This window comes from Colius striatus, chromosome 3 (assembly GCF_028858725.1).
Source record: "Colius striatus isolate bColStr4 chromosome 3, bColStr4.1.hap1, whole genome shotgun sequence".
Lineage (NCBI taxonomy): Eukaryota > Metazoa > Chordata > Aves > Coliiformes > Coliidae > Colius > Colius striatus.
The window spans coordinates 46,227,835-46,253,862 of record NC_084761.1 but is presented as its reverse complement, the minus strand read 5'-3'; the positions used below and the strand labels follow the sequence as shown (position 1 = coordinate 46,253,862).

Below are 26,028 nucleotides of genomic sequence, written 5' to 3'. Positions count from 1 at the left end.
CTTCAGGCATCTGCTTGACGTGGTACCACGGGATAAAAGCCCTGGAGCAAACAGGGACCCAGGAAAGCTGGTTCCTGTTCCAGGATCATCTCCTCCAAGCTCAGGAGCGATACATCCAAACAAAGAGGACGTCAGGCAAACACACCATGACACCTGCATGGGTGAACAAGGAGCTCCTGCATAAATTCAAATGCAAAAAAGGTTACAGGGCATGGAAGGAAGGACAGGTAGCCTAGCAGGCTACCAGAGAAATTTTCTGAGCGGCCAGGGATCAGGTTAGGAAAGCTAAAGCCCTGATAGAACTGCATCTGGCCAGTGATGGCAAGGGCAACAACGAGAAAAGCTTCCTGACAAGATTTCTCCTGGGTAACTAGCCATGGACTTTGGTACCTTTTAGAGAGGTCGTGCTCGCCTAGCAACTAACAACTGCCTATGATGCAATAATGACAAGGCGTGGCTGTGCAGCTCAGAGGTGTCACCAGGAGGTGTCCCAGAGTCTCCTCACATCACCGAGCCACAGCTGCTCGGAGCAGCTGAGCTGCTGCTCCCTCAGCTGAAGACCCCTGCCCGAGGAAAAACGCAAATCCCTGCTGCAGGTAGCAAAAAGGTCCTGACACCTGCCAAGAAGGAGCTCCTCTACCTCACCGCTTCTCAGGTAATTGCACCTTTCTGCCCATGACACCAGCACTCATGTGCTTTCCGGGTACAGACTGAGAATTGGTGAAAAAGGCATCAATGGCCTACATTCCATTTTTCCTCAAGAGCCCATTAACACAGCCAGGTGCAAGGCTACTCTCGTTTTGGGAGGAAGCGAGAAGCCTGGAATTCCTTTGGAATACTGCAATGAACATCCACATTTCTCAGTGTGTTTTTATCTACAGTATAAAAAAGACAGTGCTGTCTGGTAACATCCTTCTGTCAAATGTCCAATTGTCACAGGGATCGCCACGCATAATTTTGCTGTCTACTATATTGCCCAAGGCATGTTGTACCAGCTGCCCAAGGTGACTACTTAGGATTGGAGAAGCAGGGAGCTTGCTTCCACCTGCCTGTGCTTATACCTTCTCCAAATTTGACGTGGAACAGGAAGAAAACCAGTAATTGTAGCTTCGGATCCCTTTCAGCCTATATGATCAGTTCACCTTTTTTACTTCCCCTCCAGCATCTAGCCTTAGGCCACGGGTGGAAGAGCCAACCTGCTTGCCACAGAGACACTCCATAAGAGGAGAAGATCCAGCCTTACATGACTAATATCCATTCCATTCAAGCATGTTCAAGTACAACATGTCAGAATTGAACCACTCCTCATCTCAGTATAGAGGCTCAAAAGGAAAGGACTACTCCAGGAATGTTCCCCAAGCCAGGACGCTGTATCACTTGCCTGGTAAGAGTTGATGAGGGACTACACAGAGAGCCTGGACAGCTGCCCTCAAAAGCAAAAAGAGAAATTTGAGTGTAATGCCATTTTCTTCCAAAAATACCCCCTGCTCCCCTTTCCTGGACCTGTCCAAGAGAAGCATTTCCCCAGCATCAGCCATTCCCTTCATTTCAAGCCACTCGGCAGTATCGTTAGGTGTCCTCAGCAATGAATCATCTCCATGTCCTTTGTTTTTTTTCCACAGGATTAAACAACACTCGCATCTGTGCTGTTAGAAGCAGGTTTCCGCCTTTAAAAGGCAAGTCTTTCTTCCCTTCTATGTGTGTGGTCTCCACATCTTGCAAGATTTCTCCTGGCTAACTAGCGTTGCACCTTGGTACCTTTTAGAGATCACGTGCTGCCCAGACATGTAACAACTTCATAATGAGCAGCGATCACTGGGCAGTAGCGGGGACACGGCACATTAAAAAGGGACAGAGTGATTTGGCAGAAAATAAACCCCCTTTCATTCTAACTGTCCTCACCAAGGTGGGAGGTTAGGTGTGGCTAGGTTGAAATTTTGAGTGATGCTTAATTTACCACGACCAGTCCAGGCATGTTCACCTCCTGTGAACTATCATGACTCTGGATTCAGTGATAGTGGACTGCATCTTCAGTCCAGTCATTCTCAGGAACTAGCAGAGCCACACTCCAGGGTCTGGTCACGTTCAGTGAAAAACACTGATGACTGGCTACTTAGTGCAGTTTTATTCATGCAAAAGAGATACAGGTTGTTGTGGATTGCCAGCAATAGTGACTGTCTGCAAAAGAAATACGTACAAAAAAAATATAGACACGTATTTAATACAGTGCACGAAATGACAAAGTACAGCCTGGCTACAAAAATTCTGTTTCCAGCAGAAGTACTTAGTTTAAGTCTCACCCAAGGCCACCCAAGGCGAGAGGAAGAGAGGCTCAGTCCGTTGGCTGATCCCAAGAGTCAGAGACAATCTGCAAAGGAGCTTCCCCGAGTTGTTCGTGATGGTGTCTTCCCCCAACATCCCCCTTTTCTTTAACCATTTTATACCTTTTTTCACCTTCAAGGTGGAGTTAGAGTGACTTTAGTCTTAAATACCTTTATTCCAATTGGTGTGAAATTCTCTTGCCTCGCATTTAAAGGTACAGTTTACAAACAATTCGGGGCGCAGACTGAGGGAGGAGTAGTTTCACCTTGAAGACAGGTAGCCTTGGGATGGAGGTATGTTTTAGTATTAAAATGACATTAAAATGAGCAAAGTTTGCACTAAAGACAGCATTTTGTCAAGATTTGACAGACCATTGGCTCAGGGTACCAAAAGTGCTGCTTATCAGTTCTAGAGGACCATCTCGTTCCTGCGTATCCTCACAGAGTGTGTCGGCAGAGCCTCCACTCTGCTCCACACTGCATGGTATTTGCAGGGAATTGCTGTGTTGTGCATTCCTCACATAGCAGCAGCAGCTGTATCCACCCTGTAAGCCTTCCCGATTTTATACCTTTCCTTAATAGGTGAACAATGCTGATTTTTATACCTTTCCTTAATAGGTGAACAATGCTGATTTTTATACCTTTCCTTAATGGGTGAACAATGCTGATCTTTCATGCAAGGTTTAATATAAGCATTAATTTCCAGGCCACTTAGGTAATTATGTCACACACTCTCAACACGCCTGTTGTAAATACACTTTCCAGGGTTTTCTTCTCACTTCTCAGGCCCCTCAGCAAGTCTCTACACCAATGTGCTGTGTGAGGCTCAAAAAGCAAACAAACCAGAGAAGAATTACAACCCCCTAGGGAGATCCAAAATATGCTCGTGCCGTTCTGAAGTTAAAATGCCCCCTGCCCTGAAGAGCATAAAGGGTAACTTACAGCCTTCCTTTATCAACTTGAGAAAACACTCTGTCTGTTTCCAGAACCCTCTGCAGCTCCTCATGGAAAGACTGAAGGTCACCCTCCTGCCTCTGAAAAGGTAACAGAAAAAAAATACATGGCTCATGCTTTAAGCACTCTCTCATTTCCCAAGACTGTCGCCAGAAATGACAGTCTTTGACTGGTAAGGAGGACAGCCCAGAGCCACAGCCAGACACATGAGGATCCCACGGGTAGAACAAGAGCCTGCAAGGGAGACAGTGTCAGGGCGCTTGATAACTAAACTAGAACTCTATTGCTTCCAGCTGTGTCATGCCTCCTGAGCTGGCTGTAGGAAAGACCACACTTGACTTTTACTCTTCCCTTACTCTCACAGAAAACAGCTCTTCCAGGTCTTATTTGCTGTGGTTTGGCTACAGAATGACTACAGGATGGACATATCACCACCCTCAGACAACTACGCTTCCTTAGCAGCTCTCAGCAGCCTGCTGGTCTTTGTACTTACAAATAGAAACTTCTGCCAAGCACAGTTGGACCACTTGGGCCTTCAAAGGGCAGGGGGAGCCTGTGCACAGAGAAATGTAGTGGCCTAGCACTAAGCGTGCTTGTAGTGACAAACCCAGTACAGAAGAGCAAAGACACCACAGAGATGCAGATTGATTCCCTTCCTCATCTGATTTCCATCAGTAGTTCCCACAGTCATCCAGTGTTACACATTACGCCCTGGATATCTGTTATTCTTCTCCTCGCTGTCTGGACATTGGAAGTTGTGGCAATGCACCTATGAAATTAACCTAGAGGGGGTCACATCCCAGCAGGTGACAGTCTCGGGTCTCTTGTGCTGCACACCCTTGCTGGGGACTTGTGTTAGCCATAGACTTTACCTTGCCTTTAAGTGCTGCTTACGTGGAGTCATGCCCTTCCTTTACACGGTGCTTTGTGTTTGGGGAAAGGTCTTGAGAAAAAACAGGGGTTTCTTTCCTTTTCAAAACCTTCCCTTGGACTGAGAGGATTGATGAAATTGACTGATCAAGTTGCAGTGCTCCCCAGGGCTGCCTTTGGTGGGAGCGGCATCTGACCACCATGACTCCTGGCCCTGCCTACAGCTCCTGAGGGACAGCTGCTGGCTCCCGGCAGGCCTTCATGCTCCCCTGGGCTTTCTCTGGCTCAGGAATGCACCTGAACCAGCGCAGGTATTAAGAAACACAGGACTGCCTCTCTACCCACACAACCCTTAGGAAAGACAGAAACCCAAAACGCCTGCGCATGTCCTTTCCTCTCATCACTTGGCCCCGCACCTCCCGTGACAAGTCAGAGAGCAATTCACTGCCCTGCTCCAACAGAATGTGTTGCTACAAGGAGATGTCTCAGGCAGGCATAGCAAGGTGCGGCTGACCTGCGGAGCACGAACTATAAGCAAATAGCAGCAGCATTGGCTGCCCCGTGGAACGACTTAGGAGCGGAGCAGCGGGGAGCTTGCTTCTACCCGCCCATGCTTATAACTTCTCCAAATTGGACATGGAAGAGGGAGGAACAAGGAAAGGAGTAATTGCAGATTGTGCTGCCTTTCAGCCTATGGCAGTTCACGTTCTTTACTCTCCTTCTAGAGCCTGGCCTCAGGCCATCAGTGGAGGAGCCAAACTGCTCAACAGAGGCATGCTCTGCGACAGGAGAAGATCCAGGCTTACACGACAGATATTGATTCCATGCCAGTGTGTGAGCCCCAGTTCAACCAGCATTCCTCTCAGTCGAGTGACTCAGGGGAAGGCTACTACTACTGCAGGAATGCTCCCCATCCCAGGATGGTGTATCACATGCCTAGTAAGAGTTGATGAGGGACTACACAGAGAGCCTGGACAGCTGCCCTCAAAAGCAAAAAGGGAAATTTGAGTGTAATGCCATTTTCTTCCAAAAATACCCCCTGCTCCACTTTCCTGGATCTGTCCAAGAGAAGCATTTCCCCAGCATCAGCCATTCCCTTCATTTCAAGCCACTCGGCAGCATCGTTAGCTGTCCTCAGCAATGAATCATCTCTGTATCCTTTGGTTTTTTTCCACAGGATTAAACAACACTCGCATCTGTGCTGTTAGAAACAGGCTTCCGCCTTTACAAGGTAAGTCTTTCTTCCCTTCTATGTGTGTGGTCTCCACATCTTGCAAGATTTCTTCTGGCTAACTAGCGTTGCACCTTGGTACCTTTTAGAGATCACGTGCTGCCCAGACATGTAACAACTTCATAATGAGCAGCGATCACTGGGCAGTAGCGGGGAGACGGCACTCTCAGCCCACCTGTTGTAAATACACTTTCCAGGCTTTTCTTCTCACTTCTCAGGCCCCTCAGCAAGTCACTGCACCAATGTGCTGTGTGAGGCTCAAAAAGCAAACAAACCAGAGAAGAATTACAACCCCCTAGGGAGATCGAAAATATGCTCGTGCCATTCTGAAGTTAAAATGCCCCCTGCCCTGAAGAGCATAAAGGGTAACTTACAGCCTTCCTTTATCAACTTGAGAAAACACTCTGCCTGTCTGTTTCCAGAACTCACTGCAGATCCTCGTGAAAGGACTGAAGGTCACCCTCCTGCCTCTGAAAAGGTAACAGAAAAAAAATACATGGCTCATGCTTTCAGTACTCTCTCATTTCCCAAGACTGTCGCCAGAACTGACAGTCTTTGATTGGTAAGGAGGACAGCCCAGAGCCACAGCCAGACACATGAGGATCCCACGGGTAGAACAGGAGCCTGCAAGGGAGACAGTGTCAGGGCGCTTGATAACTAAACTAGAACTCTATTGCTTCCAGCTGTGTCATGCCTCCTGAGCTGGCTGTAGGAAAGACCACGCTTGACTTTTACTCTTCCCTTACTCTCACAGAAAACAGCTCTTCCAGGTCTTATTTGCTGTGGTTTGGCTACAGAATGACTACAGGATGGACATATCACCACCCTCAGACAACTACGCTTCCTTAGCAGCTCTCAGCAGCCTGCTGGTCTTTGTACTTACAAATAGAAACTTCTGCCAAGCACAGTTGGACCACTTGGGCCTTCAAAGGGCAGGGGGAGCCTGTGCACAGAGAAATATAGTGGCCTAGCACTAAGTGTGCTTGTCATGACAAACCCAGTACAGAAGAGCAAAGACACCACAGAGATCCAGATTGATTCCCTTCCTCATCTGATTTCCATCAGCAGTTCCCACAGTCATCCAGTGTTACACATTACGCCCTGGATATCTGTTATTCTTCTCCTCGCTGTCTGTACATTGGAGGTTGTGGCAATGCACCCATGAAATTAACCTAGAGGGGGTCACATCCCAACAGGTGACAGTCTCGGGTCTCTTGTGCTGCACACCCTTGCTGGGGACTTGTGTTAGCCATAGAGTTCACCTTGCCTTTAAGTGCTGCTTACGTGGAGTCATGCCCTTCCTTTACACCGTGCTTTCTTTTTGGGGAAAAACAGCTCTTGAAAAAACGATTCCAAGCCTCCACACAACCTGCAAAAACAGAGGGAATCCACGTCATACCCCTCACTCAGCCGTCCTCTCCTTCGCTCATCTCGCGTGACAAATCTTGCGTCCAGGAGAAGGTGAACACTGGCCACAGTGACTTGGATCGGAAAAAAAAGGTAAGATGTGAGGGTTACCGCATACGACTTCCTAGGACTTTGCACGTTTCATTTCCTTCAAGGATGGTGTGGTCCTTCATTGCCAGATTTCTCTCCCCTTGCTACTCGAGTGGAGTCTACTGCTTTTCCTTTTTAGCATTTCCTCTGGAGTCACTTTCACCTGTCTGCAACTTGCTAGGGGCAGGCACCAGGGGCAATCTCACAGCCTGCACTAAAGCAAAAGCCATGCAAAAGTTGTCCGTGAATCAGCTTCTCATCCTTCATGGCATCTGTCTTGTTCATCTTCCAGGTACTGGAACAACTCCACGAGGGTTTCCAGACAGATTCGCCTGCCAAGATCCAAAAGTGGTCAGCAAGGACAAGTAAAAAAGGTGACAAACACAGGCAACTGCATCCCTTCCTGAACCACACACGCTCCTGGGCATTCCCCTAAAGCCCAGAAATCCTCACAGACCTGAACTGAGTGGAGTTGCTGAGGTGGAAGAGTAGGAGCCAGAGCAGCGTGCTAGGCCCAGCCGTGGCTGTGCTGAGTGGGGAGGTGACAGGGCACAGAAATGAGTCCTTCAGGCCTCAGCACACTCAGGTTTGGTGCAGGATGGGCAAACATGCGCTCTCGGTGGGGATGGGGGAAGGCAGAAGGCAAACAATATGTCTCTCTCTTACATCCTTGAGCCCTCTGAAAGTGAGGTAGGGGACCTCTTGAATTCACCCTAAGCATCCAAATCAGCAAGGGGCAACTTGAGTAAAATTTCTGCTCCTTTCCCATTTCAGAGAAAGACTTGGGGGACAAAAGACAGACAAAACTGACAGACAAAGGCATGCTGACTCCCAAGGAAAGTGCGGCAGAGAACAGGAAGAAGTGCTCTCGGGGCAAACTGCAAATGCATGGAAACAAGAGACCATCCTGCCCTCCCGCTCGATCAGCAGCTCCACGAGTGCCGCAGCCACCTCCCAAAGAACAGATACCCCCTTTACAGAGGAGGACCCCGCAGTGTTCAGACACACTGAAGCGTCTCCCGGTCTCCTTAACAAACAGAAACATGTAAATTCAGTATGCACATTAAAAAGAGATTTGTTCAGACTCCTTGTCAAAATTATTTTATGCCCATTTTATTTAGGCCTGAAGCGATTCAACCACACCATGCTGCACGGGCAGAGAGGAACCTCCCAGCAGGGGCAAGGGCAAAGTCCTGCACCTGGGGAGGCACAACCCCATGTTGTACCAGTACAGGCTGAGGGCTGACCTGCTGGAGAGCAGCTGCACGGAGAGGGGCCTGGGAGTTCTGCTGGACAGCAGATTAAGCATGAGCCAGCATTGTTCCTGTGGAATGATTACTGGAAATAATTTAGAAGTTGAACTTCTATTAAAGAGACAGCATTGTTCACACTCTAAGGAAAGGTGTAACATCGCAAAGGGTCCCAGGGAAGACTGCAGCTGGTACGTGAGGAATCCCTGGTTCACTAGGCAACCAGCACGGAGGCTGGGATGGAGTGGGGATTCTGTAGCCAGGTTCCGCATGGTACTACGGGACTGATAAACTGCAGGCCTGACACTCTGGGCCAGCCTTCTGTCACGTTTTGACAAAATGCCGTCGTCTGAGTGAACTTTGCTCATTCTAATGTCACTATAACACCAAAACACACCTCCATCCCAAAGGCTGCCTGCCTCCAAGGTGCGACCACCCCTCACTGAGCATGCTCTTTGAACTTTTCTTAGCCTATGCCTTTAAAAGCAAAGCGAGAGAATTTTACACCAATCCTAATAAAGGTATTTATGACTCGAGCCACTCAAGCTCCCCCTTGAAAGTAAAAAGTATTACAGAAATGGCTTAACAAAGGGGAACCATTAGGAAAGATACCATCGTGACTAAGTCAGGCAAGAATCCATCACTGACTCTTGACTCCTGCGATCAGCTGATGGGCTGAACCTCTCTTCCCCTCATAGGGTCACTTTTGGGTAAGATCTGAACTTTAAACTTAGACACCTCTATACAGTCTCTTTCTCTCTCTTTCCTAACTTTCTGTGCTGTGGTACTCACACATACATATTTGCACGTGCTTTTTTGTAGATCTTTCACCAAGACTTTCATCAACAACTCCCACAGCACTTCCAGAGATCTCCGTTGCTGTCTGATCCAAACAAATCTGTAATGCTCTGCTGTATCCACCCCCATCTCCCTCAGAGTCAAGAATTCCACCTGGCTGCAAGAGCTAACGTACCTTTAACACCTAATGGTGCAGCTCAGTTTTGCACTGCAACAGAACATCTTGGCCATATTCTTCTACAGACGGCTAGTGCATAAATTCTTGGCCCTCCCAACCCAGACTATTCTGTGGTTCTACAAAACTGACTCTACTTCTGTCTTTTCCAGAGCAAGACTATTCAGTGCACACAGGTTCATTCAAAACATCTGTCTGTTTGAGGGGGAACGAGAAAAAGCCCGTTAGCACTGCACTGAGAAAAGAGGAGCTTAGCACAGAGCAGGGCTCAGTGCACTCTTCCCAAGAGACCCACCTTTGTATATTAAATGACAGGAAATATTCCCTGCGTCAAGACTGAGATGAAAAATGCTGAAAAGCCAAATGCCAGAAGCAGGACGCCTAGAGGCCCCTCAGTACAACTAAACTAACCTGAACACCACGCTTGGACTCCCATAATTTCTCACAGACCCTCAATATAGATTGTTGCTCACCTGACTGCTTTCAAACTCCAGCCCATTTGCAACAGGCACTAGTGGTACTTGTTTTGAGCTCACAGGAAGGCTTGTCATCCACTGCTCTTAAGAAAACTTAGAGCAGAAATGGAGAAGAATGACTATGTTTAAAAAGTAACTACTAATGCTCTTGGGCAATGCTCCCAACTTGGTATGTATTTAGAAAAGAAATATTTAAAAAAAAAAATGCTTCCTCGGGAAACAAAAGAAATTCTGCACGTGCCACTAATTGATTTTTTTAAAAAAGCTATGAATATGGAGGTTCCACGGTAAGAAACTACATTGATCTTTACCCTTCCTGTCCAGAAACAGCTCTGAGCCAACCATGGAACTACCAAGCACTGAGACAATTCAGTATCACAATGGCAGCAGACAGTCTTTGGAGTCTAACCACTTCACAGCCCAGCTTTATCCCATGAACTACACGTCTCCTCTTTCCCATCATCTCATTCTGAAGTCTGGTTGCTGCCCAAGTCATTGCCTGTCCTGGTTTGAGCTCGGATAGAGTTAATTCCCGTGAGGAACCAGGAAAGGGTACAGCCCGAACAGCCAATCCAGGCTGGCCAGCAGGTATTCGATGGCATCCTAACGTCATGCCCAGGATATAGGTAAGGAGTTGGCTGGAAGAAGTTCTCTTGCGGGGTCGTGGTTTCTCGGTCGCCGATCCAGAGCGGTGGCTTAGGTCTGATCCTGGGTGGTGAGTGACTGTTTTGTTTGTAATATTCTTTTATGTTTGTTATAGTTGTTCCTCTTCAACTTTCCCCTAGTAAATTGTTCTTATTTCAACTTAGGCGGGCTCTTTTTCTTTTTCCCGATCCCGTCTGTGTTCCGCCGGGAGGAGGAGGAGGAGTCTCGGGCTTTTGTTCCGCCTTTCCGCTGCGGCTAGGCAAAACCACGACATTGCCTTCATCTTCTTTTCCAGACAGAGCATGTTTGGAGGAATCTTTGGCTTCTCCCAAACAAACAGCCCCTTTCCGCTGTGGCAAGACACTGAAAAAGGCCTCTTTCCAGTCTCTCTTCTCCAGGTATGCAAGCATGATCTCAAACACTGCATAAGGAGCCAGCCGAGAGCTTTATCCCATTCCCATCATCTCATTGTGAAGTCTGGTCGCTCCCCAAATCATTTCCTTCATATTCTTTTCCAAACAGAGCATGTGTGGAGGGATCTTTGGCTTCTCCCAAAGGAACAGCTCCTTTCCGCTGTGGCAAGACACTGAAAAAGGCCTCCTTCCAGTCTCTCTTCTCCAGGTATGCAAGGATAATCTCAAACACTGCAACACCAAGAAAGAAAATCAGCTCTTTTACAGGGACATAAGGATACTCTTGATAGTACACAACACCAAATCCATTTTTGCAGATGTTTCCATGCATTCAATTGTGTCATCTTCAGAGTAAAGCCGATGAAGTATAAGCAGGAAACAAAGCAATTCTGCTGATCCTGCAGTCTAAAGCCAAGCACACATTGAGTCTCCAGTTTTAAGACACTTACTGCATCAACGCTTTCTGCAGAAGCCTCATTTTGAACTAGTTTCTCTCAGGGATAGAGAGGAATGTCCCTTCAGTACTTCAGGTCTCACTAGTGCCTTCCCATGGTTGTCTGAAATACTGCTGCGCATGTACTTTACAATGACTTTGTTCTCTCCTTAACACACAGACAGTCCAAAGTCTTTCTAAAGCCTGTTATAATTAGCTTTCTCTTTCATTTCCTTCTGGACTTATGGCAAAAATCCTTATTAGTCTCCCATTCTGTGATCCTTTCTTGCTCTTTCTATTACACTAACCATACAGTCACCCTCCTGCTCCTGCTTTAGCTCCCAAAAGCTTCCCTGATTGACAATAGTTCCAAATTCCATTATATACAAAATTTATTGGCAAATTCTTACATAAAAAACCCTGAGTCACCTAAAAAACCCTTTCAGCACAGACTGCGGCTTGATAGCAGCAGAGAAAGCACAAGGTGGCCCTATGACTAAGCCAGACTCATGATAATCTGGGACCAAGGGGTGGTTCTTCAAGCTTGGGGCTACAGGAAAAAAGCTAACACCACTGGAAAATGCTGACTTCAGAGAATGCACCCAGTAGAGGCATTCTTAATGCCAAGTGACAGCTTATGAGAAAGGATCAAAGGAGCTAGGTGTGGGGGAAAAAAAACCTTACAGAGTTAGGCAGGTATTCAGAAAAGGAGGAACGGCATAATCTCCTACTTATTGAGAGTCAAGTTCCAGGCACATTTACGAGAGGTTTCCTGGATCCAGGTTTATTGGACAGCCAGCCACTCTGAGATGCTGATATCAAAGAGTTGGCCATTTTACTAAGCAAGGTAATCACCTGAAACATATTGTGAAGGTACAAACTCTCAACAGACTAGGTTCTATCACTCTAAGCTACTGCAGAAAGCATCTGTGGCAAAAATGATGGCTTAAGAGACAAGAAGAGTAAGGATCATGTTTCTTCTCCCTTGCTCTGAAGCTTCCTTTATATGCATAGTGAAAACAAAACTGATGGGGAAAGAGTAGCTTCCAGAGAAGGACAACAAAAATATTATGCAAGGACAGAAAAAGACAGCTACAATTGCAGATGGAATGAAGCAATATGGTCTTATAACATATACTACAAAGTAACAGCCTTGGGATACAAACCCAAACTGAAGGATACAAATACTCTCAGCTACACTGGTAGTTGAGTTTTGCAATACACTGTGTTACACAGATCTCAAATCTTTCAAGTATTGTAATTCCAGATCAAGTTGAAAAACATGTTTCTTAACAACATGTCAGTATGCTAGCATTTCATACATATGTGAGTTCCTCATGCATTTTAATGTAACAATGCAGGCACTCAATTGCCTGTGAAAACACATGGAGACAATCCCAAGAGAGTGATTATAAATAAGTAAGCAAAAAGCAACAAGTGAATTCCCCTGTTAACGCTGCTGTGAACCCCTTGCCATCAGAAGTCCCATTTAAGTAAGGAGCTTCAAAGCTGAGGTGGATGTAGTCACAGCAAAACACAAAAACTTCAGTGCAAATGTCTTTCTCATACAAACTTTGATATTTGAGAGGCAGAGTGATTCCACCTTACTGATGCCTTACTCCTTTGAAAGCTGTCTTTTGGGATATACGTTGTAAGCTATTAGGGTAACAACATACACCAGAGCCTTAATTACAACTGTCCCCAAAACCATAAGCAAAATAATTTTTACCTTAAAAAGGGTCTGTGCAATCTGAAAATGTTGTAGAAAGGCAAAGGAAATTCACACCAAAGGAAATATCCCCAATGAAAGTGCAGTGCAATCAAGGAGCCCAAACGACTGGCTCAAGAAACATGCACAAGACCATCAAGCATCTAAAAAAAACCTCCATGTCAGTGAACCGTTTTAAGCTCAGTACACAAATCTGAAAGAGGGCAACTCCGGGAACGGTGACACTAGAGCTCAGTGTAAGATAATTGCAGAAAAGCTCCAGCAGAGGGCGCTACAGCTATTGTAAATTTTGATAAGTAACCCCCCGAAGTCCTATCCGCGTATATATTAAGCAACATTTAAAGATCAGAAACATGTAAATCTCGCAAATACACGTGGCTTGCTAATTTTAAATTCCAGTTATAGTCTATATTCTCCTCCACATTTAAGGAACCTTTGTTATCATTCAAACATGCATCTCATCAATGCCATTTTAAGAAAATAATTATCATCAAACAATGTGCAATAAAATAAAATGAACTTGAAATAAAGCAAGATAAGATAAAAGAACTTGAATTGGGGTAAAATAAATATTTGGACATCATGTAAAGAATTTCTATAAAGGTCTGAGTAGGCTCCATTTTGAATGTATTTTTAACACTGAAAGATAAACCAATAATAAACCTTAAAGTTTAAAAGGAATGTGATTCAAGACTTGGCAAAGTAATTGTATACTTCAATGAGAACCAAGAAATCAGGTAAAAATACAGGTATGAAAGCTCAGCAGATGGAGTACTGCTGACACCAAATGAGGCAGAGAGTACAGGCACCCAAGTATTTCTTGATGAACAAAGCTGTCCAAAGAAGTGACATCACAAACACCCTTCACTGGGAGGAAATACATGGAATAGTTTCCAACACTTTGCTCACTAACACATTAAGCCTGAAAACAGGACCAGGGTGGTAAGAATGCCAAAACTACTCATGGGACAAGCCAAGAGGTGGTGCACTTCTGAGGGGCTGAAACACCTTCTTTTACCTTTAACTGTATTTAAAATATTTACAGACCAAGGCAATGGTAGCATCCAAAAGCAACTGGATTCAAGACATAACACCATTTTGAAGGTTCAAATTCTGAATTTTGCAGGTATATTCTATAACAATGTCAATATTTTTTACTTGAAACTTACCATGATTGACAGCTAACACTTTGCGACTGTTCATTTTGACAAAGTTTCCAAGTGGGAGCTGTGCATGACCAATTCCCTGTTCCACAGCTCTTTTGTATGTAATTCCCTGTGGGGAAAACAACAAAACCAGACTGAGAATCACCCCTTAGATCAGTCTGGATAGATTATTACAAATATCATGATCTGGCAAGAGATTTGCCAGTGCTGCCATGATCTTGCTTTAGAAGATATTTACAAAAAAGAAGCTTATCCCTATGAGGCAGTACCTGCTGCAAGGACTACTGGAAAACATACTACTTTACGTTCCACTGTAATGTTGTTCAAAAAGATCATTAAAAAAAACGTATTCATGCAGCTGTCAGCCACAGCCTGTCTTAAAAGCAGAGACTTTATGCTGAAGTCAAAGTTACTTAGATGGCAGAACTGGGTATTTTTTCCAGAGGAAGAGTAAAGAATAGATAAAATGTGTTTGCTTTTTTAAACCTGCCAACTCCTGTGCTCAAGATGGGAAAAAAAACCACCCTTTTAAATTGTGTACACACTTTATACCCTAATGAACGATATAAAAGATCTGCTTTAGCTCACTCCTAGTCTTTAATTGTGGACTAATTGCTGAAGTATCATTAGTAACATTTAAGATTAATCCCTTTACTTAGTACCACATTGAAATATTAAATGTTACCGGAATTTACAAAAGGAGTGCCTTTGAAGAAAAAGCACTAACAGCACTTCAACTTAAGATTCCAGGTGCACACAGGAAAATCTTCCATACAGGTATAGAACCAGATCCCTGGGCCGTGGGTGCCAAGTTCTCCTGACACGCAAACCAATTAAAAAAGAACATCCAAGATTCAAGTGCTGTTCTTCATCTATATTTGGGCACCTGCACATACAAGCACACATGCATACACACACACACGGGCAGGTACCTACACATACAAGCACACACACACACACACACACGTGCATGAAGAGACACCAAACCCTTCTGTCTCAAAGTATGGCCCTCAGTAAGCCAAGCAGTGTTATTATTCCATTCCTATATTTAAAATGAAATGAGAAAATCCTGAAAAACTCAGCATACCTGCCCTCTGGAACACAATCCATAGTTATGACCACAATGGGGGTTTTATCCCCACTTCTTCCGGGTTTTTTGAAGTCTTTCTTTGAAGAAGTTTTCATATTTTTTTTTTACTTGTTTACACATGAATAGCATCAATGTCAAAGTGTGCCTCCTCGCAACCTCTCCTCCCAAAAAAATAAAAGAGCTGTAAAGAAACAGAGTTTACCTTGTGGTGATTGTGATCCACCAATCCTCCAATCACATAGGCTTTCTTCTCATCAAGGTCACTGAGAACATCCGGGGAATCTGAGGTAAGATATACTAGGTCTTCTTTCTTTATTAGCTCACTGTAGTGTTCCGTTCTAATTTCCATGTCCTCAAAAAAATGGAATTAAGTTGAATTCAACTGATGAATTGCTGGGCAAGCTTTACAGACATGGGACCAGCAAAAATAAATTCAACAGTATGCAGTCCTGCCAGATCTCTCATTCATGTTTAAGTACATAGCATAGTGCAGATTGATTTCTGCATAGATAATCCACAGTGCCCACAGCACTGACTTGGAAAAATCATTAAGAATTTTTTTTAAGAACTTCACAAATTCTTAAATTCTATGGATTCCCTTTAAATATGACCATATTTCTGCTTGAGATCCAAATAATTTTCCAGTCCAGTGAAACCAGAACTTAACATGACTTGTTTGATAAAAGAGGTTTATGCTATGCTTTTGCAAAGCAGTTATCACACAAGACATGCTGAAAGCAGAACTGGTTTCATTTATACAAAGTGTTCTTCAGTTGAAGTTACTGGAATATTTAACAGGGACTTGCAGGGAAAACCAACAGAAGTTTGACCATAAAACAAGCTCCTTCTTTAAAGAACACTTCAGCATTGAGAGGCAACACATTGGAAGTGAAGGTGTGCACAAGGCAGTCACGTCATGATTTCAAAGTCTTCTTTTTTGCTACTACTAGTGTGACAACTGTTAGATCTGCCTAAATCAAGTACTCTTGCTTAGTCTATCACAGAACAAGATCTGTTCAATGAAAACAGGTGAAAGTGGGTATATGTGAAGTTTTTCGAGAAAAAAATCAAATCCAGAATCAACAGAAGCAGTCTTTCACTAATTTATTACAAACACAAAGAGCCACACTATTTCTAAACTGCTATTATTCTGGTGTCTTTTAAAAAACCCAAGCAGACAAAGCACAGCTCCTTCATAACTAACAACCTAGGTAGCAAGTCTAATTAAGACTTCTTTTTCTCCTTCTATAATTACAGAAACAGACAATTATTCACCTTCCAGTTCACCCATCCTTTGTCATTTTCATTCATGTTGTTCTTCAACTGTCCTCCATGGCTGGTCAAGTAAAACTTTGAAAAGAACAAACACGAGGTATAAAATACTGAAATCTTAACACATCAGTCTGTTTCTTCTCTGTACAAGACTTCTTCTACCTTTGACTACTGGCTACAACTCTTACTTTTTAGCTGAAAATGGTACTAAGACCATGTTCATACACTAGTGACACATTTAAAAGACAATCAAAATAAACTGTAAGTGCATAATTTTTAAAACGTCACAGATGAAACCACACATCAACAGTAGTTGACTGGCATGCCAGCATCCAGCACTCTTCATCTGCAGGCACATCATTTTTCATTGATATGGATATTTTTAAAACATGTGCGGTAAAAATTAATCTATTACAACAGATGTCATTTTCATATTAAAAGAGGCAGCTTCAATATTTTTTTTCTACTACAGTTCTCACCACTTTGGTCACAGTCGTCTCTCTCAAATGCTCTGTATACACCAATACAGTCAGAGGTAAGGCTTTTTAAACATACCTGCACGGGATGAAATGCTTTGCGGTTTTCTGCATAACATCTCTGAATTTGTTTGTGAAGCTTCTTAACATCCTGTAGACAACAAAATTTGGTTTTACATGGTACAGACAGAGCACCACAAAACGCTTCACCCTGAGCCAGTCAGAAGCTAGAGAGAGAAAAAGGAAGGTTTTAACTGACAAAAAAATGATTACTCAGAGCACAGATATCAGGACCTGAGGGAAAAAAAACCCCAGCCATTGTGAAGGGATTACACTGGCAAGAAAACACACACACTGTCCACAAAAGTGTAGGTAGATACCTCTACATATGTGCTTGATTTGCAGTACTCTAGGAAACAAACAAACATTGCCTGAATTTAATTATTTGTAATCACATATTTCAAAATTAATCTGAGTAATCAAGCCATCTTTTGAATTTGTGCTAGAAACAGTGTTTATAATGCAGGCATGTTTTAGTTACTGCTGAGCAGTGCTTACACAGTCGAGGCCTTCTCAGCTTCTCAGATGACCATACCTACGAGTAGGTTGGGGGTGCACAAAAAGCTGGGATGAGACACAGCCAGGACAGCTGACCCTAACTGACCACATATCTCTGACCATATGTTGTCATGCTCAGTGACAAAAAGCTGAGGGAAGGAGGAAGGCGGGCACCTTTGGAGTAATGGCATTTGTCTTCCCAAGCAACCATCATGCATGGTAGAGCCCTGCTTTCCTAGAGATGGTTGAACACCTTCCCAGCGATGGAAGTGGTAAATTAGTTCCTTGTTTTGCTTTGCTTGCGTCTGTGGCTTTTGCTTTGCCTATTAAACTATCTTTCTCTCAGCCCACAAGTTTTCTTACTTTAAATCTTCAGACTCTCTCCCCAGTCCCTCCATCAAGGAGTGAGCAAGCAGCTGGGCGGTGCTTAGATGTTGGCTGGGGTTAAATCACAATAATTTAAGAAAATTAAATATGCATAGTTAACCTGAAGAACCCCAGAACAATGCAAATAATTTAGTAGCAATCATTACATTTTGATCTCACATTTTGACCTGACAATTGTGACAGCAGTTAACTCCTTAAACTGCAGCAGACTTAATTTTCAGCCAATTATGGGTTTTTGTAAGACACATTACCTGGCTTTGTTCTCAGTGCCCCCAAAGTAATATTTTGTAAATATAGCTCATTCCCATTTTAAAATGAAATACCATTATATTGCTTTAGTTCATGTGGTGTTTTGAGAACGTTTCAGTATATCCAAAGGATTTTAAGTAACCAGACTTTATCACTACAGAATTGCAATTCGAGTTTTTAACAGATGCTAGAGAAAGCATGTAATTAACCCCATTGCTAAAGGCCATCTTCATTTACAATGCTTTCCTGAACACCTGTAGGAGTGCTAGTTTTTATATCAGGCCTAACAAGGGCTCTGCCTGACCAAAGAAGGAATGTATTTTACAAAGGACGAAGCTCAGCAGGAAACACCCAGTCAGTATCTGCAAAACTACCAAGTGGTTCCTCTTGTCTCTTCTGGGGCACTGCTGAAAGGCTCCTCAGGGAACCAAGTTCTAACATGCCAACTGGAGTGTCCACAATATTTTGTGGTAAGCAGAATTAGCCTCCAATAGTGCTTTACGTGCTCTGTGTTACACTCCACAAGCAGCCAAATTGGCTTTGCAAAATCTTGAATTCAAGTAGAATTGCAGGAGAGTAAAGTCCCCAGCAGCAGAAGGGCTCAGAGAAACAGGGAGGTGAGAGGTCTGACTGAGAAACCAAAAGCTGCTCACTTACATGAGGCTGCAGATTAACATATGTTCCTAGTAGAGTTAAAATTGTTTTGATTTCAAAACATCACACCAAGCATCTCGCAGAGTGGTTGGGTATCATACAGATCTTTCTCATATTTACCTATCCTATGATCATCTCACCTGTGCTTTCGTTCATTCTAAAATTTTACAGATGGGCTAGGCAGCATACTGCCCCAACTGCCTCTCATGTGACAGAGAAAATGCTCGCTACCCTCATAGTACTCAACATTCCCATTTCCACGGATATTGACAGGGTTGGGAGCCTCAGGTCCACTTTGAAGGAGAAAAGTAACTGGATGAGGCATTTCCAGATCCTCTGGCAAAAGTATTTTGAGGCGGCATTGCATCTAACTTCAAGCTGAACACGCAGCACAAACTGTTTCTACACTCCTGTTTTTGGAATCAAACTAACTCACCACATCTCCATGAAGGCAAACTGAATCTTTGGCAAGCTTATATAAAGGTACATTCCAAACCCTAAAAGCTTCAGCAAATGACATATAAATAAGACTGGCAGTCATCACAACATGAAACATGCCAACTGTCCTCTGCAAATGCTCTCACTCTGCATCAACACTGTCATTGGAGAACCTTTCAACATTTGAATGTGATGGGTGAGTTTCTTTTACCTTTAATACCATCAGGTCATCAAAGCTGCAGTCCACAATGAGGCGAAGTGTACTAGGAACAACTTCCCTCCGCATACGCTTTCTGTCATTCCCTTCACTACTGAAGTCCAACTTTGACTGACGTTCTAGCTTTCTCTTCTGGCGTTTTTCTTTTCGTTTCTGCCTAAATAAACAAGCAAACAAATCTTCAAAAAGCATTGCCAAATTTGCTGAGGTGCATGTTATGCACACAAATGTATACTTCTACGATCAAACTGGTTGTCCCATGACTGTGGTTGCTTAAACTTATCCTGTTGCTTGCATTTGTGCAACAACAGTATGAAACACCTCCCCGTCTTTGTGAAATTCTGTAAAAACCTACAAAGACAGACATCTGACAATTCAATTAAGCCAACAATGAGACTCTCATAGATTTAAGGGTGCTCTGAGTCAGGTCTCATAATAGAAACAACCCAAAAGACTGCCAAAATTACAGGACCAGAATGTGGAAGGCAATTTACTTCCTATTTCACCAAACAGGTTTTCAAGAGGCTTCTGAAGCAATTGCTCCTTTCCCCTGTACCCTCAATGGAAGCATGCAGCTGGGAGATCAAATTTCAGAGACAGCAACTTTAACAGCCACCCTCTCAGGAAGGAACACTCATATTTAGCAGGACAAAGATAAACCACAATCAGATCACTTGCAGATACACTTTCTCTAAACTACAGAATAAACCAGAAGCTCATCATCTTCCAAAACTATTTTAACAGATTATCACAGAATCACAGAATGGTAGGGGTTGTCAGGGACCTCTAGAGATCATCTAGTCCAATCCTCCTGCTAAAGCAGGTCCACCTAGACCAGGTCACATAGGAACACGTCCAGGCAAGTTCTGAAAACCTCCACAGAAAGAAACTCCATCCCCTCCCTGGGCAGCCTGTGCCAGGGGTCTCTCTCATCCTCACAGTAAAATAGTTTTTCCTTAGGTTTACATGGAACTTTTTATGTTTCAGCTTTTGTCCATTACCCCTACTCCTATCACTGGACACTAAAGAAAGAAGTGCCGCCCATCCTCTTGACATACACCTTTCAAGTACTTGTATTAGTGAGATCTCTCCTCACTCTCCTCTTCTCTAGGCTGAACAGTCATAAGAAAGACACTCCAATTATTATTGTCAACAATTATTGCTTCAATAACTGTTGTCAACCTTATAATGTTGACATTGTGAAGATTTTTTTTTTAATTCACTGTCTTTGTAAAATTCACCAGGGAAAAAGGGCACAGCCCATGCACAAAGGAACAAGGCTACACAAGATTTCTCCCTTCTGACAAACAAAAAATATGCAAGTTTGAATCCCTCCTGATAGCCTCTTCAACTTGAGGAACACTTCAAGTGTGAAGATGCTTACCTTTCTAGCTTATGCAGATGAAGTAGCCTGCGACTACTACTTTAAACCTGGCATGACAGAAAACTGGTTCAACTGTCTTGATTTCCTAATGAAACCCATGTGCAAATTCTGCTGACACATCATTACTATTATCACTGAATACTACACATGATTCTAGGAAACCTATTTTGCAAATCGTACCTCCGTAGATCTTTCTGCTCTTCCCACTGCTTCTGCTTCAACAGCTTTTTCCTTTGCCTCTTGGACACGGGCGCAAGGCCTCCTTCCTTGTTTGATCCTGCCTCCGGTCTCTCTACTAGACTGTCACTTGACTTCACCTTTTGTTCCACATCAGGAACCTCAGGCGACATGGTATTTTCCATTGGCAACTCTGCATTCTTTCTTGGTGTTTCTGATGACATCAGCTTTTGGCCAGGTTTACTGACTTGCCTCTGAACATATGATAAATGTTTCATTAAAAGCAAGATTCTCCCTCACCAATTCTGTAAGAAACAAAACAATAGTATGTTATTAACAAGAAGTTCAATTAGAACAAGTATCACTCTACACCTACCATAAAACTTGAATGAAAAAATGAGATGGCCCTTTTTCTTTTAGGGTTAGGTTAGTGCCTCTGAAAACAGTAACCTTTGAAATACTAGAAAAATTACAGCCTGTATTTAGATCATGTCTAAAACTCTGTCACATCTGCAGTTTTAAATTTCCAATTTAAAACTCTGAAAACACAACTATATAAAAGTAGGGTATCATACTGGATTAAACATAAAATAAAGAAAGTAGGAGTACTGTTATGTGTACACAAACTGTTCTGAAATATTCAAATAGAAAAAATTTACAGCAGTATCTCTCCTGATATGACTATGGCATCATGTCAGAGAAATAGAATTTTAAAGGGACTAAAACAATTTTGGGGAAACTGTAAGCAGGTCGCATCCCTTCAAAATGAATTTTTATTTCTTCTGAGAATCAAAGACACCAGCCAACCACTGGTGCTGGCTGCTGTCAGTGGATACACCACAGGACATAAGAGTATGAACACAGTTACTGTTACCCAGCAAAACGTTGTGCATTCAAGTCAGTTAGAATTATACCCTCTCCTTTTCAATGGCATTTTTTTCCAACACTAATAGCTACCCCATGCTCAAGAGCCTCATAGCTTTAAATAGAGTCAATTCTCTAGAGTCAACTCCAACGAGGCAAGATGCAGAAAAAAACCCAATCCCCTGGCTTCTTCAGTTAACTGAGGAGCCAGAAAACATACAGACACCAGAAAACCCGAAGGATTTCCACTAACACAGTCCAATTCCCCGATCTGGGGACATGGAGCCACTAGACCCATGGAGTGCCGAATGCTTGCACAGCCCCGCATGGCGCAGGTGCATCGACAGTCGCCACAGCTACCGAGTGTATAAACATACACGCATCTATATATATCTATACATATCTATGTATACACACATTATATATAGACACATGCATTATTTTTGCTCACGCACCCAAGTACCTCATAACTCAACATGATCGGCTCCTCCCGCCCATAAGGGCCCGGATATGCTGTGACAGCCCCCGCGCCACCCCCTCACCCCCATCCCCCTAAAGGCGGCAGCGACAGCCAGGAGCGGGGAGGGGAGTCGAGCTCCTCAGGCCGTTGGGAAGCCGCCATCTTCCCCTCTTTCCCTCTCTGAGGAAAGTCGAGCCCGAACCGCAGATGCTCGCCACTCCCCTCCCCAGTTCAAGGGGTAACGGACGCAACGAGCACGGGAGGGAGAACTGTACCGTACCCGCGAGCTGCTGCACGCGCACGACCGGGGGTGGGGGCAGTGACGAGGCGCGCGGGAGCAACCACCGCCGCCTCGCACGCGCAAGCGCGCGCCTCCCTGCCCGCCACGACTTCAAATCCCGGCGAGCAACGGGCTGCGGTCACGTGGCGCTAACAGCCGCCGCCTTGGTGCTGAGGCGCCGTGTGTGTGGGGCGCGTAGTGAGGGCGCTACAGAGAGGAGCAGGCCGAGCAGCGGCTGGCGGCGGCAGACCTCCCTGACCCGTCGCGCTGACCAGCTGGGGCTTACGCTGATGCCTGTGTTCGCAGTCCGCTCTAGTTTCACCTAGAGTAGCTTACAAATTAAAAAAAGAAAAAGCCTCAAGTATACGGTTTCTCATTTCTGCCTCATAACTTCCAACAGCGGCTGGCGAGCTAAGGTTGGTTGCCAGTGGGTGCTGCTGCCGGCCCCGCCCTGGCCACAGAGCGATTGAGGGTGAAAGTGAGCGCTGTGGCCAGGCTTTTAAGAGTCTTTAGGGCCTGCCTTCGCAGGCAGCTACCCAGGTGAGTCGACTGCTTTGAAGTCTGACAGGCAAGGGGCTGCCACCCTCTAACGGGTGTGCCAGTGGCCTTGCTGAGAGTCACGAGGGAAGCTGTGCTCCCCCTCATTCCTCCGCCTCTTACGGCTGTGGTGGCTCCACGGGATTAAGAGGAGTGAAATGTAAGAAAATCTTATTTTTATCTGATGGTTTTGATGACACCACAGAGTTCACTCAGGGGACAGCAAAGTATTTTTAAGTGGTGACATTCCTCAGAGCAGATTTCTAGCTCCAAAGGTTGTGTTCCCTCTGCCCCCTAAAATGGGTATGTGCCTCCATGCTTCATATTTTTAAAGCCATCACCAATTAGCTTTTTAAACTAATGTCAGTAGTTGACAAAGGGTGACATTCTTTCACCTTCAGATAACTTCAATGAAAGAATGCTGCCGTGGTACAGGAGTAATTTCTGGAGACTGGGATTATATGAGAAAATATATTTTGGGCAACCTAAATACATAGATTGTCTGCTCAGCTCTGGTTATTGAGGCACACAAAGTTAGCAAACATACAAGTGCATGCTACCGTAATACCCTTTTCATCTGCATCAATGTTTATCTCAAGTTTCATTGGTTCCAGATATGTTCTCAGTATATACTCCAAATACACACTCTCAGTTTTAGTGCTGGTTTCAAGTTTACTATGTTAAAGCAGCAAAACTGTATGGTGCTATTATAGCAAGACACTGACCTTTTACCTGCTGTTAGTATTTCATCTTTGCTGGAACATTTGACTTAATTTGTGGTTCCTATTCTCTGCGCTACTTTAAAAATAGCTAGATTTGCATTTGGCTGTGCTAGTGTCTATTTAAAACCTCACTCATGTTACTATTAATGTTGAGCCTTATATGCCAGCATCACACAAATGCGCCACTGTCCCTATGAAGAATCCTCCATTTTCTGTTAGTCTTTAAAAGGCTGCAGATCAGTTACCAATGCTTGCTTGCTTTTTGAGAAAAGCAAAAAAGGCAACTAACACATTCTGTCAATGTTCTGATGTGCTTTTTCTTAGAATGAAGAAACTGCTTACATATTTTGATTTATAAATCTGTTTTTCTCATATTGCAGTATTGCTAATCCAGACCACTCTGTCCTCAGACAATGCCACGTTTTCCGAAGCTGCCAAGTGGTGACAAAGCAAAATGCAGACCCGAGCATTTGCAAATATTGAGAAAGAACTGCCTAACAGAATGTGATTATTTTGGTGGAAACATAACGTTACTTTTCTAGATGGTCATTTAAATGGTAGGTTACCCCCAGCAACAGAACAAACTCCCCATAGCTGAAAACTGAACATCACAGATTTTTGTACAAACAGTCCTGCAAGTCAAGAGGCAGAGTATGGAGAAAGAATGAAAGATACTCAGTGGAGGCTCGGGTGTGTACATAGATATTACTCCCTGTGGGCCATCTCTGATTGGAGCACTCTTGAGATGAGGCTTAGGATGTAAGTGACATGCATGACTCACCTTCAGACAGTGGCTTGGCTGAGCATTTCTGTCTCCCTGTCCTCGATGTCAGAAATAGGGGGTATCTTACCAAAACAGTGGGAGCTGGGCCATACAGACACCAGATGAAGGGCGAAGATGGACTTTAGTACTTCGGTGCACATAGGTAAAAGTTTGAGTTGAAAATCAAAATCTTCACATTGTCATTTGTGAAGAGAAGACAAAAACATCTTCTTGACCTCAGAAGATGTGAGGAAATCTCATTAGTTTTATTAGGTTGTATAAAGATATGAGCCTCATAGTTTGGACTCTGGAAAATGTGCAGCAACAGCAATACTTTGACCCCAGCACATATGCCAGCATGGCGTGAAGAATACATTAGGGGCTGATCCTGCAACCTCTGCATGTAATGGACTTTGGTGAGTGCAACACTTCTTTCATTGGTGTAATTTAGCTGTTCAAAGAAGTCACTGCTGATTTACTCCTGCCATAACTAAGACAGTTAAAGAATGTACCAGGTATTCTTTATGGCTATGTATGTAGGTGTATATATGTGTATGCATTTGGAAACTTATGTACACTATTTCTGTACACAATGCTTATATCCTTATTTCTAGAGTTTGCACTACTACAGTGGTATCCAAAGACATCTACTGATTTCAGCAGGGGATCTGGCCTCTGATATTTCAGTGTCTAAGGGAGACCCTTTTTAAAAATAACTTTATTTCAAGGAATAAATACATGACCTGCATCCTAAGAGCATACAAAGAGGACAATTGCTCTTCTCTAGATTTCAGACCAACTCCTCCTAAGTGTGAACATTGCTTTTCCAAAGCAAGATCTGCACCTCAGGTCTGTCTGTAGCCAGTGTTGGTTTTACACACAGATAATGTCCCCATTTGTTTTTTGTTAAAACACAGCTTCTTGGTTACTAAATGTGGCAAAAGGATCAGTTAAAGTCCTCTGCCTCAGTCTCTGCAAGCAGGACCAGATCCTCTCTCCCCACAGAGCCATGGAGGCTTCATATGCCAGGGGAGCATGTACCAAGGAATATGGGGGAGTGACCTACTGCCCCACTGTCACCTGAGGGACAAGGAGGTCCTTTAGTGACCCCTGTGGCTGTAAGCATCTGCCTCTGGGGCTGCTCACAGGGTTGACACAAGACAATGGAGACAGTGATCAAGGTCTGGCCTTGGCAGCAACAGACCCAATTGCCCTTTTGTTCAGACAGAGGAGGAGTGGCTGGATCTCCTGGTCCTCCCAGTACTGGAGATAGGCTCCACCACTCAGAAATGTGGATGTGTGGGCTCAGTATTCAAAAATGAAAGCCAAGGTGATCAATAAAATGGGCTAGAAACCCCCAGTTACCTTTGGTCCTTAATAATTAACTGGAAGTCCTTTGATGAACTTAGTACCTCAGTGTGGAATTTGGAATCTGACCTTTACTACATCTAGATAAACAGTGTGGCTCACGCGGTGGCTCTCTCTGCAAGCACCCCTCTACTCTCAGCAGCTCGCTTCTTGGAGGATCTCACACTTCATGCT

At 44.1% G+C, this 26,028-nt stretch overlaps 1 protein-coding gene across 4 annotated transcripts; it reads right to left on the bottom strand.

Annotated features, from left to right (window-relative positions):
• Window positions 1-1,486: 1,486 nt before the first annotated feature.
• Window positions 1,487-22,556, bottom strand: TRMT10A (tRNA methyltransferase 10A). Of its 4 annotated transcripts, none has more exons than XR_009818464.1 (9): window positions 22,465-22,556; window positions 20,864-21,165; window positions 19,294-19,456; window positions 16,876-16,947; window positions 16,324-16,398; window positions 15,251-15,400; window positions 13,962-14,067; window positions 2,963-10,861; window positions 1,487-2,926 (listed from the first exon to the last, which is right to left on the bottom strand). XR_009818464.1 is itself a non-coding variant. In XM_061993140.1 (8 exons), exons 2-8 carry the CDS (start codon window positions 21,136-21,138, stop codon window positions 10,683-10,685), a joined length of 1,020 nt encoding a protein of 339 aa, XP_061849124.1. In that variant the 5' UTR covers window positions 21,139-21,165; window positions 22,465-22,556; the 3' UTR covers window positions 1,487-10,682. The 4 variants fall into 4 exon arrangements, 2 of the variants coding, with proteins under 2 accessions (XP_061849124.1, XP_061849125.1); XR_009818465.1 differs by having other exon boundaries at window positions 1,487-7,205; window positions 9,570-10,861; XM_061993140.1 differs by having other exon boundaries at window positions 1,487-10,861.
• Window positions 22,557-26,028: the final 3,472 nt, after the last annotated feature.

Coding starts and splice junctions, on each gene's coding strand:
- TRMT10A (XM_061993140.1), bottom strand. CDS start 21,138: ATGAAACATTTATCATATGTTCAGAGGCAAGTCAGTAAACCTGGCCAA. Junction 16,399..16,875: donor AAGCATTTCATCCCGTGCAG/GTATGTTTAAAA, acceptor TTCTTTTCAAAG/TTTTACTTGACCAGCCATGG. Junction 10,862..13,961: donor AGTGTTAGCTGTCAATCATG/GTAAGTTTCAAG, acceptor TTGGTGTTGCAG/TGTTTGAGATTATCCTTGCA.